The sequence below is a fragment of the Macrobrachium rosenbergii genome, chromosome 44, assembly GCF_040412425.1.
Source record: "Macrobrachium rosenbergii isolate ZJJX-2024 chromosome 44, ASM4041242v1, whole genome shotgun sequence".
NCBI classification, from domain to species: domain Eukaryota; kingdom Metazoa; phylum Arthropoda; class Malacostraca; order Decapoda; family Palaemonidae; genus Macrobrachium; species Macrobrachium rosenbergii.
The window spans coordinates 36,898,070-36,915,569 of NC_089784.1; the positions used below are offsets into that span (position 1 = coordinate 36,898,070).

The 17,500-nt window shown below is 35.1% G+C and overlaps 1 protein-coding gene across 3 annotated transcripts in view; it reads right to left on the reverse strand.

The window, feature by feature from the left end:
- LOC136829532 (uncharacterized) overlaps nucleotides 1-17,500 on the reverse strand; it is an 821,233-nt gene that overhangs the window by 11,992 nt on the left and 791,741 nt on the right. For 2 of the 3 annotated variants that reach the window (XM_067088366.1, XM_067088364.1), the window contains 2 exons: nucleotides 1,940-2,059; nucleotides 757-886 (listed from right to left, as the gene is read on the reverse strand). In XM_067088366.1, coding sequence (XP_066944467.1) covers nucleotides 757-886; nucleotides 1,940-2,059 — 250 coding nt within the window. The remainder of the gene's footprint in view (nucleotides 1-756; nucleotides 887-1,939; nucleotides 2,060-17,500) is intronic. The other variant, XM_067088365.1, reaches the window with a different exon arrangement.

The following is a 17,500-nucleotide window of genomic DNA, read 5'->3' on the forward strand; positions in this document are numbered from 1 at the left end:
CAGACATACAACAGATATTTTTTAAACTAAGTTAGTGCATATTTCGGTTCCATGAGAGCAGAAATTAACGAAGAGTAAAAAAAAAAAAACAAGGGAGAAATGAAAGAAAATATGATATGTAGCCTAAACGTTAAGTACAGTAAAATCCAAAATCGACTCTGGAATCCTCTAGTTTTATGCGTAATTGTGTGAACCGTCACTTTAAAATGCTGACCCCGTAATATACTGCTTTAATACACATCGCGTTCCTTGCAGCTCTTGCAAATTCCAAGTGGAGGTGAGACAGGAATTTCATTCATAATCCGAGAATTTCGTGAATTTTCTGTCGTTAAAGTCTCTTAAATAAATAGATAACACAATGCAGAAATAAAACGTTAATTCACGAATTAACGTATCAACGTCTTCAAATATTCCCTCGAAAACAGCTGAATTCACCGTAATCACATTCTTTCCCCTGAAATCACGCGAACGATTGAGTACGGTATTCTTACGTAGTTCATTACATACGATTTCTCGTGTTGCGTTTTGTTGAGTTCGTCATTAGGAAAAACAGAGCAATCATTTTCTGTCCGCCGTATACAGTAACAAACGATCTAATATATAGCACTGCGACGCACCGCAAGGAGGTTTTCTTACTTCCATGTACGTTGACGTTCATTGCTGTGAATAGTTAGTGGTGGTCCTAACGACCGCGTATTATACCTTTTGTATTGTGGCCCTCTCCCTTAGGCACTGCTGGCCCTCAGCGTCACTCACCATGTGTGTCCAGGGTGATACCTTGACATCTGCCACCAGTGAACCCAGGTCGACATGAGCAGTAAAACAGGCGGGCCTGAGGGACGATCCAGCAGGTGCCTCCGTTTTCGCAGGGGTTGGGAGTGCACACCTGCAATGATGGATGGGCCTCAGCTAGAAAGGTCTACTTTAAACCTGCGATTTATTTTGATGTGGAAATCTGCAATAATGTTGGAAAGGTACAGGACTCATTTCGGTGTTCAAACGTGCAAAGATAAAGGGGGAAAAGAATGCTGTATTCATAATGTTAATTAATAATGACGTAGGAAATAAAAAAAAAAATAATGGAGAATGATTAATAATAAGTGAATATCTGAAGATATGAAAACCTCAGTTATAATGGAATAGCAGTATGTACTGTACACACACACACACACATATGTGCAGTATATGCACATATATGCATGTACAAATATATATATATATATATATATATATATATATATATATATATATATATATATATATATATATATATATATATATATATATATATAGATGCATATATATGTGTGTACAGTACATATACTGCTTTTCCATTATAAATGAGGTTTTATATATATATATATATATATATATATATATTATAAATATATATTTTATATATATATATATGAAAAATAAGAAATAGGTCCTGATTTCTTATTTTCATATATAAATAATCACGTACAAAGTGATAATAATCATATATATATATATATATATATATATATATATATATATATATATATAATCAGTACAATCAGTAAACTAAACGTCCTTTAATATCAATTCGCTCTACCTCGAAATAATATATGTTCATATATGTTACCGAAGGGGAATTTTTTAGTTTTAAATGCGTCCACTGTAGTCCTGAGTTCTTGTCCTTCGCTGGTTCGAGTCCACGGGACGACGAACTTATTATCAACTAAAAAATTCCCCTTTGGTAATATATATGAAAATATATTATTTCCGAGGTAGAGCAAATTGGATATTAAAGGACGTTTGTAGCTTACTGACTTGTATATGAATCACGGTGATGTGATAAAATATCATATATATATATATATATATATATATATATATACTATATATATATATATATATATATATATATATATATATATATATATATATGTACACACATACATACTAAATGGATTACCTGGATATGAGGACCACAATCGTCTTCACTCAGTCCGTTCAGGCACTCGCAGGAGTAGCTGTTGCCCTTGTCGACACATACTCTGCTGGGTGCGCATGGATCAGGTGTGCACAGGTCATACTGAAAATTAAGATGAATATGAATATACAATATACATCTGTTATACATACATATAATCTTATCCTAACTTTCACCCCAAGAGCGGAGCCACAAGAAGTAGGCTACTTACGCAAATGCTCTTCTCTACTGGTTGCAACCCACCACAGCCTATTACCCATCACGCAATTCGATCGCTGCCTCATTCAACAGAAATGATATTAAAAAAATCTGGATTCAGTCTTTCTTCACTGCCTCCCATTTCTCTTAGCTGTGGGATTGATCGTACACTTCTTGCCAGGTGAGGTGAGGTTGCTAACTACCGAACTATAGATATCACATATATACAGTATGTATGATATATGCTTATATGTATAAATATATACATATACACAGTATATATATATGCATATATATATATGCATATATATATACATATATATATATATGAATGAATAAACGCTATACAGTAGCATTTACGAGCTCTGTTGTTCATGTCATCAGTAGGTGAAAGAATGAATCATTAAAATTCGGTGAAAATCAACCCGCCTCAAGTTGACAGAGGCGCAAAGTAAATGGGGAAAAAAAATAATCATATAACATCCTTAGCCTTTTGTGCTGATGTTCCAAATGAAATTAACAAGAAAAATATCAAGAGATAAAACAAAATTATAAAAGCTTGAAGTAATGAATAAAAAGTATTGAAAGTTTTTACATCAAGGATTCATCCATGATTCAACGGTCATGAATTTGGTAATGGCTCTTGTGTAGTTTGTTCCAGAAGACTAGCCTCTCGGGGAAAACGGCTCGTCGCTGGAAAGAACACACGTGAAAAAACAGCATAAAGATGAAGCTTAAATACAACAAAATAGAAAGATAAAACTTCGAAATGCAAAAAAAAATGGAAACAAAAATCCGTAGGAAACCGAACCAAAATGAAGCAGGAAAGGGCGACGTAGAGCATAAAACTAAAATAAAAAGAAACCGAACAATAAAAGAACGAATCGCCACTGTTGAAATGTTTCTTCTGACATGAGTGCTGGGAGCATGAAATAAGCGGAAGGAGGAAACGAAATCTTCGGCGGAAAGTATTTTTATAGAATATATGTATCCTCGAAAATGCCCTCGTGGCTTCAGAAAGCGATACATCACCGCCAATGCTAACATTTCATGTCTGCAGCGGCTCTGAAGAATTATGGCTGCCAGAAAGGAAGAGGTCTCTGTTTTCGTCTTAGAAGCCAAGGAAGTCAGTGGCTCTTTTATGCAGTTCCATAAATCTGGATTTTGACCAAAATTATAAGGATGTTTGTGCAAAAAATTTATTTCCGTAAGTCAACTGGAAATCCTCATTTGAAGGAATTCGATTTTTTGGCCAAAATCATATAGGGTAACAATTTAGCATATAACTGGAGATAAATAGAGGTTCCGGGTTCTTGGTTTTGTAAGAAAGCAATTCATCGGCTCCTTTATACATTTAGAAATTTCCGATAATCTGGTAGAGTTAAATCAATGAAGAAACGAGTATGCATTTGAAACAAAGAAATTTGGCGAATCTTTTGTCCATTCAAGAAATTCTGACTGACGATAATCGAACATTGCCCTATCGTTTATTGAATAAAGTTTTGTTACACCTTTCTTTTCTCTTTCTCTCCTTTTGTCATTCCCAGCTACGACCCACAACACTTGACACATAATCAGGTACAGAATTCACTGCTTAGGTTGAAAGAGGCACATTGGCTTTTCAAGGAAACGTACTCATGACGTTTCTTTCCTCGTCTGGGGCGGAGTTCGAACGCTGGTTATTCAGTTGTGAGTCCATGCTTCAGAGAGAGAGAGAGAGAGAGAGAGAGAGAGAGAGAGAGAGAGAGAGAGAGAGAGAGAGAGAGACTTGGCAGAAAGCGATAGAGAAAGAGGAGAACCATATAAGTTAAAGAGGAAATATTTGTGTGTGAGAGAGAGAGAGAGAGAGAGAGAGAGAGAGAGAGAGAGAGAGAGAGAGAGACTTGGCAGAAAGCGATAGAGAAAGAGGAGAACCACGTATGTTAAAGAGGAAATATTTGTGTGTGAGAGAGAGAGAGAGAGAGAGAGAGAGAGAGAGAGAGAGAGAGTTATAACTATAAAAGGTGAAAACAATTTTAGAAGAGAGAGAGAGAGAGAGAGATAGAAACACGTAAGATAACGAGGACGCTGAGTAAAGAGCGAGAGAGAAAGGGAAAAACCACGTAAGAGAGAGAGAGAGAGAGAGAGAGAGAGAGAGAGAGAGAGAGAGAGAGAGAGAGAGAGAGAGAGAGCTGCTCTTCCACAATCCATCTCAACCTGTACGGGGTGGGGTGGGGTGGGGTGGGCGGCGGAGGAAGGCAGGGCCAGGGCAGTAGAAGCAGCAGCATCATCGGCGCCAGGAGTCTGTTGGGCCGACGCCAAGAATCATCAGTCTCATTGTCCCTCGTTCCAACTTCTCAGCGGAGCCTTACGAGGTGCAACATGCAACCATGCGCTTTTGGACAACAATCCTTTGCCCTGTAAAAACTCTATTCACCGCCTTGCTGCCTCATTATGTGGAGAAAACTGATATTCTGCACATGTGTGTGTCAGTAATTTTCCAATCATTCGTGGGGGAATGGATGCGGGGGAGGGGGAAGAAGGATTCTTTTTGTATTACAAATAATGCCTTTTTTGGTGAGATATAAAAAGTAGTTTACAATGAGTCTGATTATTTTAAATTCATCAGTATGCTCGGAACAGTACAGAAACTCTTCTAAATGGAATACAGAATACTTTTGCCTACAGAAGCTCTTTGCCTATATTCTTGAATATACTGTAACCCCACAAAGATACAAAGGCCATCGGACAATCAGGAGTTATAGGTCTTGAAAGATTTCTTATGTATCTGATATGAGAGAACAAGGGAAAGTATATATGTGATATAAAATGAAGGTGAAAGGGCGTGGAGGTGATGGGGTGGGGGGGCCGCAGGGTGGCGTAAAAAGTCACTGTTCTGTCTATTTATACTTTATTTTGTTTACTGTAAATGCAGTTGCGCTCTGTAACCGAATGAACGGATATTGTCCAGGGTTAAAAAAAATTAAATAAACACCGAAAAAATAGAATGAAAACCATAAAGTTACTGTTATTTTCCTTTCCACATTCAACCGAATTCTGACCTCTCAAAAAGGCAGACGACTTTTATGTATGTTTATACCTCACGGAAGGAAGCACATCCTTTCCCCCTTACTCCCTCCCCTTAAATCCCCACCCCCGATCTTTTTTACCTCGTTTTCATAAATCTGAAAATAAGGGACCGTGGAAAGCATCAAAGAGTAGCATCTTTTCTCCATATGTTTCCCTCTCCTTTGCTCTCTCGAGAATTTTCTGAATCCCACTTTGCTGCATTTGTTTCTTTCTCTCTGTTCAACAGTTTCTCCTCCCACTCTTGCCTTCCCCCTCTCACCCCCTTTCTCTCTCCCCACCCCTATCCGATGCTTCTCTACCTTGACCATTTTCTATATAAGACTTGACAGCTTCTCTGTGGTTCTTACAGGTTTTTCTTAATTTTACACAACTGTCCTTCGCTTCTCTTTATGCCTTTTCATTCTACGTGGCATACCATTTCACATTTTCTCCCGCTACCCATAATGAACATTTCATACATAAAAGAAGAACTTTATACGAGGTAAGAGTGTGAAAGAAACAGATTTTACGATGACAGACCACCTTTTTTAGGAGACTGCAAATCTCCCTTTGCTCCCTCCGTTAAGAAGTCTTTCAATATACTACATTGGCTAAGCTGGCTCCACACAGGAGGAATGGGTAGGAAGAGGAAGAGAAGGAAAACGTTAATTATACCTTAGTTTAACCAGACCCCTGAGCTGATTAACAGCTCTCCTAGGGCTGGCCAGAAGGATTAGACTTATTTTACGTGGCTAAGAACCAATTGGTTACCTAGCAACGGGACCTACAGCTTCTTGAGGAATCCGAACCACATTATACCGAGAAATGAATTTCTGTCACCAGAAATAAATTCCTCTAATTCTTCATTGTGGATAGAAAGAAGAGTTGGGGGAGCACTGGGGACGGAAGAAGAAGTGGTGATGCTGATGGCAAATATTATTATCAATAATATTAGTAGCACATTAGTAAGATGAAGAAGATGGGAATAAGAATACGAAGTAGCATAACAGTAGTTTCCGTCGCGTATTACAGTAGTAATGTGGTGCAGTGTTGGGGGGGGGCGGGGGGAGCTAGAACAATTAGTATTAGTAGTGATAGCTTTGTTGAACAACATTAATGATAACAGCATCAGTATCAGAAAAGGAAAACAAATAGTAATAATTTAATGGCGGCGGTGAATAATAACAACACTAATTATAATAGCTACATTCAATCGTTTTCCTAAAGCCATGACATCCATAACCTTCTCTGAAAACGGGCTTCTCCCGTCATAAGCCAACAACAGTGTCAACACCTCCAGCAACAATATGATAATAACACCAACTACAATACCGGCAACAACAGCGATAATCCCATCACCCTTCCACTCACTGTACTGTAATCATTGTAATGGCCGTAATAACACTCCGTTTCATAAGCGTTATCATGAACCATCATAACAAACCTGTTTGTTACCGCCGATATACATTTCATCCAAAAGTCACAAACAAAGGGATTCATTTTATCGGAGTGCAGCTCTACTCGCTCACTTTACCGGCTCTCAGGCCTCATTGTGACCTATTGGTACTCGATCCAGATATGCTAATTTCCTTCGTGTTTATGCTGGAGTCCCATTCCAGAATGGCGAGTTTTAGCATAGCTGAAGGTTGTATAAATAATCATAATAATTTTAATATGTTTTGGTACGTATGATATTTACAAAAGCTCTGAGAATCCCACGACGAATAACTGAAAGATATCTCAAAATATAATATTTAAGATATTATGTCTGTATATGGGAATATATTTAACTGGACATATATGTATGCTCAATATTTGCAAAGTGACCGCTGTGTCTTGCGTTGAAGATATTTTGGCAATAATGCAGTATAATTTCTACGAAATCATCCTGTAGTGAAAACAGTAACTTTTTTTTTTTTAACTGTACTCATAAGACACGTTTCTTTGAAGTCCACAAACAAGCAAACTATATGTTTACACAAAGTGAAAACAAGCAGCCTAACAAACAAACAGTAATTCATATTTTTACATCCAAATTGCTCAAAAAATTCAATTATTGTATTTAGAGCCGCGTTGAGTTAGCCTTTGACCTTGAAACTAATAACAGGATACAATATACATAATAACTGGAAATACAATAAACTCATAAATGCCCAAAGAATAACAAGATAAATTTACAATTCAGTAAAAAGTTACTTATGTAATATCTTTTGAACGAAAAGACTAAACTACCAAGTTGTTAGCTAGAAGTCTGTAATTATTTTTGAAGAGAAGTGTGTGAAAATACCGGCAGTTCCCTTCACGTGAACTGGACAGATCAGCACCAATCCACAGAGGAGTGGGATACAACTCGAAGCCTGCCAAATGAGTTAAAAACACTCTTGATGTCCCAAGCCCAGGTGAAAGAGATGGGCCAGGTGCAATGTTAACTAACCTGCCTTATAAAAAAAAAAAAAGCGAGAATGAAACTTTCAACAAACTTTATTGGTCTGGACGCATAATGAGGCCTGCAAGCCACACAAGTAAGTAAGGGAAAAATCACCAAGAAAAACACAGCACAGTACAATAAAACAGGTTGGAAAAATCTTCACATAAATAATAGGAATTGAAAAAGACCATTTCACAGAAATGAGAGCATGATTCTTTCAATCAGATTTGAGAAGAATTCAAATATGGAAAAAAAATATACAATTTATCAATGTTTTTCAGAACTTCTAGCATTTGCAGTACGGAATTTATTTTGATATGGAAATCTGTAATACAACTGACGTTGGTCCCAAGTTAAAGTAATCAAAATCTTTTGTGAGATGAGAATGTAAGAAAATCGCAAACTCATTTTATTCTACCGAAAACAGACGCCCTCCCAAATTTGCTTGTTTTGCGTTAAAGAAAACCTTTTAGGATTAACGATGCACCTGAAGATATTTGATTTGAATTTATTGTTCTGTACTAGAAGTACTATAATTAGGAGCATTTTGATTAGAAAATCACCCACGGGCAAAATTGGTTGTGCTTACAAAATGCCATGTAAGAATTGTAATAAAATTTACGATAGACATACTGGTTAAGATTTCAGTGATACAAATGAACAAAATTCACAATTATAATGAATTTTGCTAGGGGAATTCAAAAGAAAACTTAACTTGTGATGGTTTTACGAAGAGAACGTTATAGAATCTTTCATAATTAAAAGTGAGGTACAAAAGTTCTTAATAATTAGTTAATACGCAATAGCGCTTGGAAAGCATTCTCATACGTAACCCTAATTCTGGTATTTGCACTATATATATATATATATATATATATATATATATATATATATATATATATATATATATATATATATATATATATATATATATATATATATATATAGGGCGCTGGTTTGATTCTTGCCGCTGGAGTTGATGTTTCTTAATTTCCATCTTCATTTGGGGACTAAAGATTTGTACTGACAAGCGTATCTAAAAATGTGAAGAAAACGAGAAGTTTGGAGGTCATCGTGGCTGTCACAAAAAAATAAAAAACCACACACACACACATACATACATACACACACACACACACACACACACACACACACACACACACATATATATATATATATATATATATATATATATATATATATATATATATATATATATATATATATATATATATATATATAATGGCAGAACAAGTTAACATACAACAAAATGACAGCTGAACACATCTAGTCAGCCATATTGCATTTCACACAGATATTATCTGAAGAGCAAAACATTTCGTTGCAATTTATAACGCTTATGGAAATATGGTATTTGATACGTCCGACAGTCTCTCTCTCTCTCTCTCTCTCTCTCTCTCTCTCTCTCTCTCTCTCTCTCTCTCATGCAATATGCTTCACCAGTTCAAAAAACAAACGAGCAAAGCTTGGCGAACGAAGGGCGTTAGGTGGAAGTGGCGTGGACATAAAAATTCAAATCAGCTGCCGGATCATGTAATTGAATTTCAAAACATTAACGAGCGAACTATTTGCATAATTCGAAAACCCACTGTTCCCCTGATCCTTGTCTTACCCACTCTTCCTCCCCTGCTTCTTTCCCTTGCCTCCGCCCCCCCCGCCCCGCCTCTCTCTATATATTTACCCCCTTTCACTTTAAGCAGTTTTCCAGCACAGAAATGAGAAACAATGTAAAATTCTTTTTTTTCCAGTTGTTTGTATTCAATACGAATACGAACGTGACTTGCAAAGTTGCAAATAGACAATAATTGCGTAAACACAGTGGTGGACAGACTTGTAGTTAGACGGACAGTGGTAAATCGAAGAAAAGTATAAGGTTAGATTAAACTGAATTAATTTATTGTTCCGGACAACTGTGGGTGTGACCTTTTAGGCAGGTAGGCTTTTATAAAGTGACGCCTTTACGGAAACCGAAGCTTTGTGCATATGATACTGCCAAAGTGCTGGTTCCTACTCTCTACTGTCCTAAATAACAAAGGCATATTGCGCGCAGTAATTCTGCCTATGATTATCATACGGGAAATGGCATTCGTAATGATGGCATGAAGAATGCAGTCGGCACAACGCCGACAATATAGTGTGTCATACGCTAGAAACTTTTTTCTTAAAGAGGATATTATTTCGACAGTAACACACACATGTATGCAGAGACACACACACACACACACAAGCACATGCACCCAATAGTACACAGTTAACTCACTGAAACTTTATCCTGGAAAAGCCTTTAAAAAAAAAAAGCCAACAAACGGACTCCCAATTTACAAAATAAACTTTCTGACAGTTTTATTTTAATTTATTTTGCTAATGGGACGTGGTAGGAAGGCAAGATCCACATATTTTTCCTTTGTCATATTTTTGGCGAAAGAAATCATCGATTAGTTGCTGCAAGATATGATCTGAAATTTGGTTAAGTTGCAGTCTTCATGAGGGTTACAAAATCTGGACCAATCTGGAAGTAACCGTCAGGAGCCCCAGTCCCCTCAAAGGATAAAGAACTGTAATTGTTTTATAAATGCACACACGTATATTTATTCATATATATATATATATATATATATATATATATATATATATATATATATATATATATCTAATATATTTACTAACCCTAATACAATTCAGCTTGCATTTTAATATTTTACTCACATTTTATTTATTAATTTGTTAATTTATCTGTTTTTCTAATGACTGAGCTAATATTTCTGTATTCCCATACATACCTTCTGTTAATTCTTGCGAATGAACACCATATTCTTTGGAAGCTTGAATTTCAAGTCCATGGCCTTTGTGGGCTTGTTCCATGTGAATAGGGTTTTCATTTTCTATATATAATGATAATATATATATATATATATATATATATATATATATATATATATATATATATATATATATATATATATATTCTATATATATTTATATTCTTCTATCTTTCTACATACTGAAAGTGAATGTTTGTATGTTTGCCCTCTATAGAAATCTAAACCGCTTGACAGACACAGTCAAAATTTGGCAAGCGGCCCCTATGTGACCCCAGAAAGGTCGTAACTCAAAATGAAACCCCTACCCAGTGACAGACATACAAACACAGACATAAAATTAGAGGAACCTGACGAAGTTCCAGCTTCCCTCCCACCGCTACGTGAAAGGAGTAGTTGCCATATATCACTGCCAGTGTAAACCTAACCAATATTATTTTTAAATATAAATCATATTATTCTATAAATGTATTGTTACAAAGTCTTACATTTAATATAAAATATTTTATAACAGATTTAGCATAACAAAATGCTTTAAAAGTGTAAATTGTTCGCGATTTTTCTTCATAAAAACGTTGCCAGTTTGAGTTGTTTGGTGGAGAGGGCATCGAGAATAGTTCCACCCGTTGACATGTCTTTCATCAGTTGCAGTGGTTTTTCCATTATTGCTGTGAAATCACACTGTTAGATTCTGATCTGACTGAAAAGGGGAGAGAGAGAGAGAGAGAGAGAGAGAGAGAGAGAGAGAGAGAGAGAGAGAGAGAGAGAGAGAAGATGCGACGTAAGAAATTGTTCCCCATTTGCGCATGCATAGATTGGTAGGAAAAAAAATTACTGCTGCATGTCCGTACGGCATCTATAAACCCAGTCAATTCGTACCTTTGGTGATGACGTAATCTTGTACCAAACAAAATCATTCCCTTCGTGGAGGAGTGTAAGGCAATCAGTTATTTATTGTTTTGAATAAATACACGTTGATGAAAGCCAGAAATTAATATAAATAATTCTAATATACAGTATAAACATAAATAATCATTTTACTGTAAATGATTACATCGGCAAGAGGTACGAATTGACTAGTTGTTGTAGTTGCCAGGTGTCGCTATGTGATGGTGAATACACGACATAAGGATGTTGAATTCTATGATAGTGAATGGGTGCGTTGGGAGAGAGGGAGAGGGAGAGAGAGCCAGAGGGAGAAGAGGAGGTGTTGGGCCTTACTGTTGTTTGTTATCAATCTAACTAGCATTAATTAAATGGTGACGAGGGACTTATGAAGATATAATCTCCACACCTTAAGGGTGAGAGAGTTATCTCTTTCAATTTAGACGTAGGAAAGACAGAAACAACAGAGAGAGAGAGAGAGAGAGAGAGAGAGAGAGAGAGAGAGAGAGAGAGAGAGAGAGAGAGAAAGAATGTTAAGAAGTAGACGGGATTTTCGAAGCTCTGAATGAGTTATAAGATTTTTTTTCCTGCAACTTCAGACAGTGATGGTTACCTTTCGTCGATTTTCAAGGACTTTCGGTGGATCAGGTGAAATAAGTGTTGATGCTCTTTGCTCCTGAATACTTTACAGTATCAGGTTAGGTTAAATGAAACAAAGAATATATATATATATATATATATATATATATATATATATATATATATATATATATATATATATAATATAATATATACTTTACACAATAAAACAATTTATAGGAGATGCAAGAAAGTTTTTCTGAGTATTTCACATGTCAGAGTTTTCTGAGCAGCGCCAGGTTGGTCAGCTAGTATGTGTGTGTGTGTGTGTATATATATATATATATATATATATATATATATATATATATATATATATATATATATATATATATATATATATATATTATAATAAATTGAATGAAATGTTAGCAATTCACTCGCTGCTGGGTCGGGATGGATAAAATTCGCTGGTATGTTAGGCGTTCAGCGTCTCCGTGGGAAAAAACTCATGTACAGAGTACCTAGGTTCCAGTTTCTTTTATGAATTGTGTAGATGAATTGCTACCGCCCTGGACTCTCACTTGAAAGACTGGGGTTCTGCTGTCCCGATGTGAGTAAGAAATTTATTTCTGTGAAACACGTTCCCTTGCGTTCATTTTCATATATATATATATATATATATATATATATATATATATATATATATATATATATATATATATATATATATACAGTCAGTATCGCTTTAAAATAGATACTAACTATAACCTCCTTCCCTGGGGATACAGCCTATGATCAGCCGTTGAACTTTTGCTTCAGTATTTGGCGTTTCGAATCCCCAAGGAAGGCCGTTATCTTTCATACATACATATATATATATATATATATATATATATATATATATATATATATATATATATATATATATATATATTTATAAGAAAATGTACAATTTGGAAGTTAAAAAGGGAAGAGGGTAAGAAGACCTAAGAAAAATCGGATAGGCGGAAAAAAGGTAATAAAACAAAATATAAATAAACATTTTTAAAACTCGCTTTTATTAAAATGCACTAAAAAGTGAAAAATAAATCTTTTGAGACACACTAGGATTTTCTTACAATTAATCATGTCTACAAAATAAAAACGTGGGTGCCAAACATGGAAAGAAGCGCTGCAAAAAAAGAAAATATAGTTTTTTTCATTTCTTGTAGCACATTCCTTTCATGTTTGGCCCCCACGCTTTTATTTTTGTAGACATGATTAATTGTAAGAAAATCCTGGTGTGGCTCAAAAGATTTATTTTTTCCACTTTTTAGTGCATTTTAATAAAAGTGTTTTAAAAATGTTTTCTTATATTTTTTATTTTATACTTTTTAGTATTGACAGAAACTGTAACCGATTTATGATTGTAGCTGACGAAGTTGGTATCCTGTCGAGCCAAAGAATGCTTGAAAAATCTGAAGAGTTATTTGCCGAGTCAAAGAAGTTTGAAAATTCCAAAGAGTTTCATACAAATCCTGAGATATTGGGAGAGGTCACTGTAGGGTTGCTAGAGGTCGCTGCTAACCTACTATTCATGTAAGGTTGTATTGTCACCGGGATTGAGTACCCATGCAAAATTTCAAGTCCATAAAACGAAGGGAACAAGTCGACTATTGAGTTACAAGATTTGAGGGCAGACACAGTCGCAGAAGTCACGTTAAATAAAAGCATGTAGAAATGGAATAGCCTCATCATCCCAGAAGCCAGAGAGAGCGTCCAAGATAGAAGTGAATGGAACAGCAAATGTAGGGAGTTCGAGGCATGTGAAGCTTATGTTATGGTAGCTACTGGACTGGTGGATCTAACCATGGTTCAACAGTTAAAGTGTGACGGTTGCTGTGATGGTTGTCTTATCTCCTCGTGGGAACCAGCCTCTCCCACGGGAAGCGTCTTGATACTTACAGCACATGTATGTATGTATGTATGTATGTATGTATGTATGTATGTATGTATGTATGTATGTATGTATGTATTTATGTATGTATGTATATATATATATATATATATATATATATATATATATATATATATATATATATATATATATATATATATATATAGGGAAACAATCTGATACTTACAGCATATTTATATATATATATATATATACATATATATATATATATATATATATATATATATTATATATATAGATTAACTTTATCACATACACAATTGTTCTGTGCATTAGTAGAATTACTAGAAGACCTCATTCAAACGATGGTAACTAATGGAGTTTTTTTATTCAGAAAAAGTTACAGGCTTTCTTGGACAAACAGTCCACATTATCAAGTATCCGTTTGTCCAAGAAAGCTTGTAACTTTTTCTGAATAAAAACTCCATTAGATACCATCCAGTTTGAATGAGGTCCTTTTATATAATATATATATATATATATATATATATATATATATATATATATATATATATATATATATATATATATATATATATATATATATATATATATATATAGATTGACAATATGTAAAATCAGGAATTTTAATCATCCTTGTAAGTTATTTCGAGTGCCAGATATAATATTTTTTTCAGTACTGATTGCAATATATGCTGTCGATTATTAATATTATATAATTGATAACGGAAATGAGGAGGCTCCCTGTAATAAATCATTTCATGTAAATGAACATTTAAACATTATTATTATATGTTTAAAAAAAATATTTCCGCTAATCCGAATATGATGTTTCAGATAAGGTGCAACTTGCAGGAAGCACAAAATTCTTGCAAACATAACCTGGCATAACACGATAATCACGCTGGAGCTGTAAAAGAAAAGCTTAATTCCTCTCGTACGAAGCAGCACTTTACATTCTCACTCGCTTAATATACTTTTAATGTTTCGCATGAGAATTTCATTCCAGTTGGGCTGAACAGTAAAGCCCCTTAGGCAGCATTTATTATTTCCATGTTTACGCTCTCTGGTAGAACAGTAAAAACCATTAGGCAACATTCATCGCTTCCACTGTTTACACTCTCGTACTCTTCAGTTCATAACATTTTTCACGGTTGCCAACCCATTGCCGGCAGTTAGTGGCTCATAAATACATCGGGGAGCCGGAGTATTTTCAATATTGAACGAGCCATTTTGCATTTCAACGATGTTATGAATATATTTTTCTTTCAGTCCTTGGTCTGACGTTCGACTGCGGATGCCCTGCTTACGTCCGTTTACGCGGGATGAGAGCAAATTGGGATCACATACGTCATTAGACGCAATGTTAGACCAAATTATTTTTACATTAAATTTTCTTTGAGCTCTTAATTTTACTCAAAACCGTCTGGAATATCTAGTAGAGCCTAATGTCATTTTGAGACATCTCAGGACGCATAATTTTTTGGAAATTTCAAATTGTACAAATATTTTCTTATTCAGTAGACAAAGAAGTGTAACTGATGACAATTAACTTCACATGGGATGTTAAATAGAAACTCAGTGGAATATTAAATGAAAAGCTAATTGACTCTTGTTAATAGCAAGGTCAAATAAAGCGAATCAAACCTCGCAATTTTGTTTGCTGGTAGTGGGCTCAGGTCATTCATTTTTGCAACTACTTTCTTCAACTCCGTTCCTAAGATCCCTGCTTACTCTTATACTTCCAGATTTCTGTAACATTTCATGATATCAGAGTGATTTATAACAATCCAAGGATCCATATATATTGTTGATAATCTTTCCTTGTTGTCTTGTGCCCGTACATATCCTTTGGCGGAATGAAAACTCATTTTATAACATGGCCCGTATCAGACACATCCTACATATCGGTTTCCCATATCTAACGGAAGGCAGCCTTTCTTCCACGGTACTATTCATTTTTCATCTAATGTAACTGAAATGAAGTCATTCTTTTTGGGAGGGCATCGGTTGTAGCCATTTTTTTATGTATATATTTGTTTGTTTATTGATTGTTGTCTATTGTTATCCATCTATATGCTAATTATTCACTTGATTTGGTTGTTTTCGAATATAGGCATTCTAGTCTGTGAAAGGCTGCTACATGGGCTGATGGCCATTCACTATTGCTCCATAACAGCTATTCCATTTCTAATAATAATAATAATAATAATAATAATAATAATAAAATTGGGGGAAAAATTCGACAACGCTCCAAGGCAAAATTTCATTTCTCTGTTATAAGACCAACAAAAGAGAAGACGTGTTCGTTTCTTGGAGATGCTCCAGCGTTAATCAGCTACAGATGTAGTGAATTTAGATGCTCAACGAATATTATTCCAGTTCTTGTAGCCGCAAAGATCATCTATTACTGATATACAAAATTCATAAAAAACTACACGCCTTAAAAACCTTCTTATTTCATTATCAAGGAGGTAAATTGGAAGATTGAAAACTTCATAATAATAGCTAAGACTTGTAAAAAATCTTCCAATATCTCACAGTGATGAAAATGAAGGCCCTTTGGCCTAGATTTTCATACTATGCCACAGTCTTACATGAGGTAATGTCACGACAAGAAGTACGATTATGACGTCACAACATTTAAGATTACATTAAAACGACGTAGTTCGATAGAGTAAGTCTCATTATAACGTGTTTACAGATCTAGTTCAATTTTACACGTCAACTGATTTCTTTGTTTTTCTTTCATTAACTATTCTCAGGAGCGTCAGCCTGTAAGTTTTTCCGCTTGCCTCCATTATTTTTGTTTTTGGTCGGTACTGAATCTAGAAACTGTTGGTGTTCTCACCAGAGAGGTTTCGACCAAATCTACCGAATATTGAAGTTGAACCTGTTTCTTAATTTTCTTTAATTTGCATCTTCTCACAATGAGTATTTGTACTTGATTATGATACCTTTGGCAAAAACACCAACAGAAAAAGGTAAATCTTTTACCTACATCTGTGTACTAAATGTCGTCACAAGACTTGTGTCTATTTTCGTACGGCGTTTTTGAAGCTTCAGTTTATTTTCTTCCTAAAGCAGTCTTGTGCTCATATTCACAGTAGATAGAAAATACTTGGAACAAAACAGGACTCAAACAATAATTGAGATAATTTCCGTTTCAGCCTTCCATAGTGGGAGGCGTTATCGATGAAATTATTTTAGAACCGTTTAGCAACAATTACTATTCCATTGCAAGAATAATGCAAACAACAACAACAACGCCACTTAAATATCATAACAGAATTTCCTACGTCCAATTTATGTCGTTCGGTGCAGTAAATTTCATGTTATCGCCCCGATTAAAACAGAAATAGTAATCCCTCCATTCGAATTGCCGTGAAAACATAATCCTCTTAATTCAATTACTTATTATCTATTACTCCGAGGCGGGATTAACCCAATTATAGAAGGTTTACAGTGACGTCATAGCTGTCTTTTTCCCGTGAAGGTAGAAAATGCATTTACTAGGCAACTCATGAAATGACCGGAAGTGACGGGATTTTCAAAATCTGAAAACATACGTAAGCAATTTCTCTTGCATGTTCTAAAACCATGACATGCAAGCATATACTGTAGATGCATGCCAGTGAAACCCC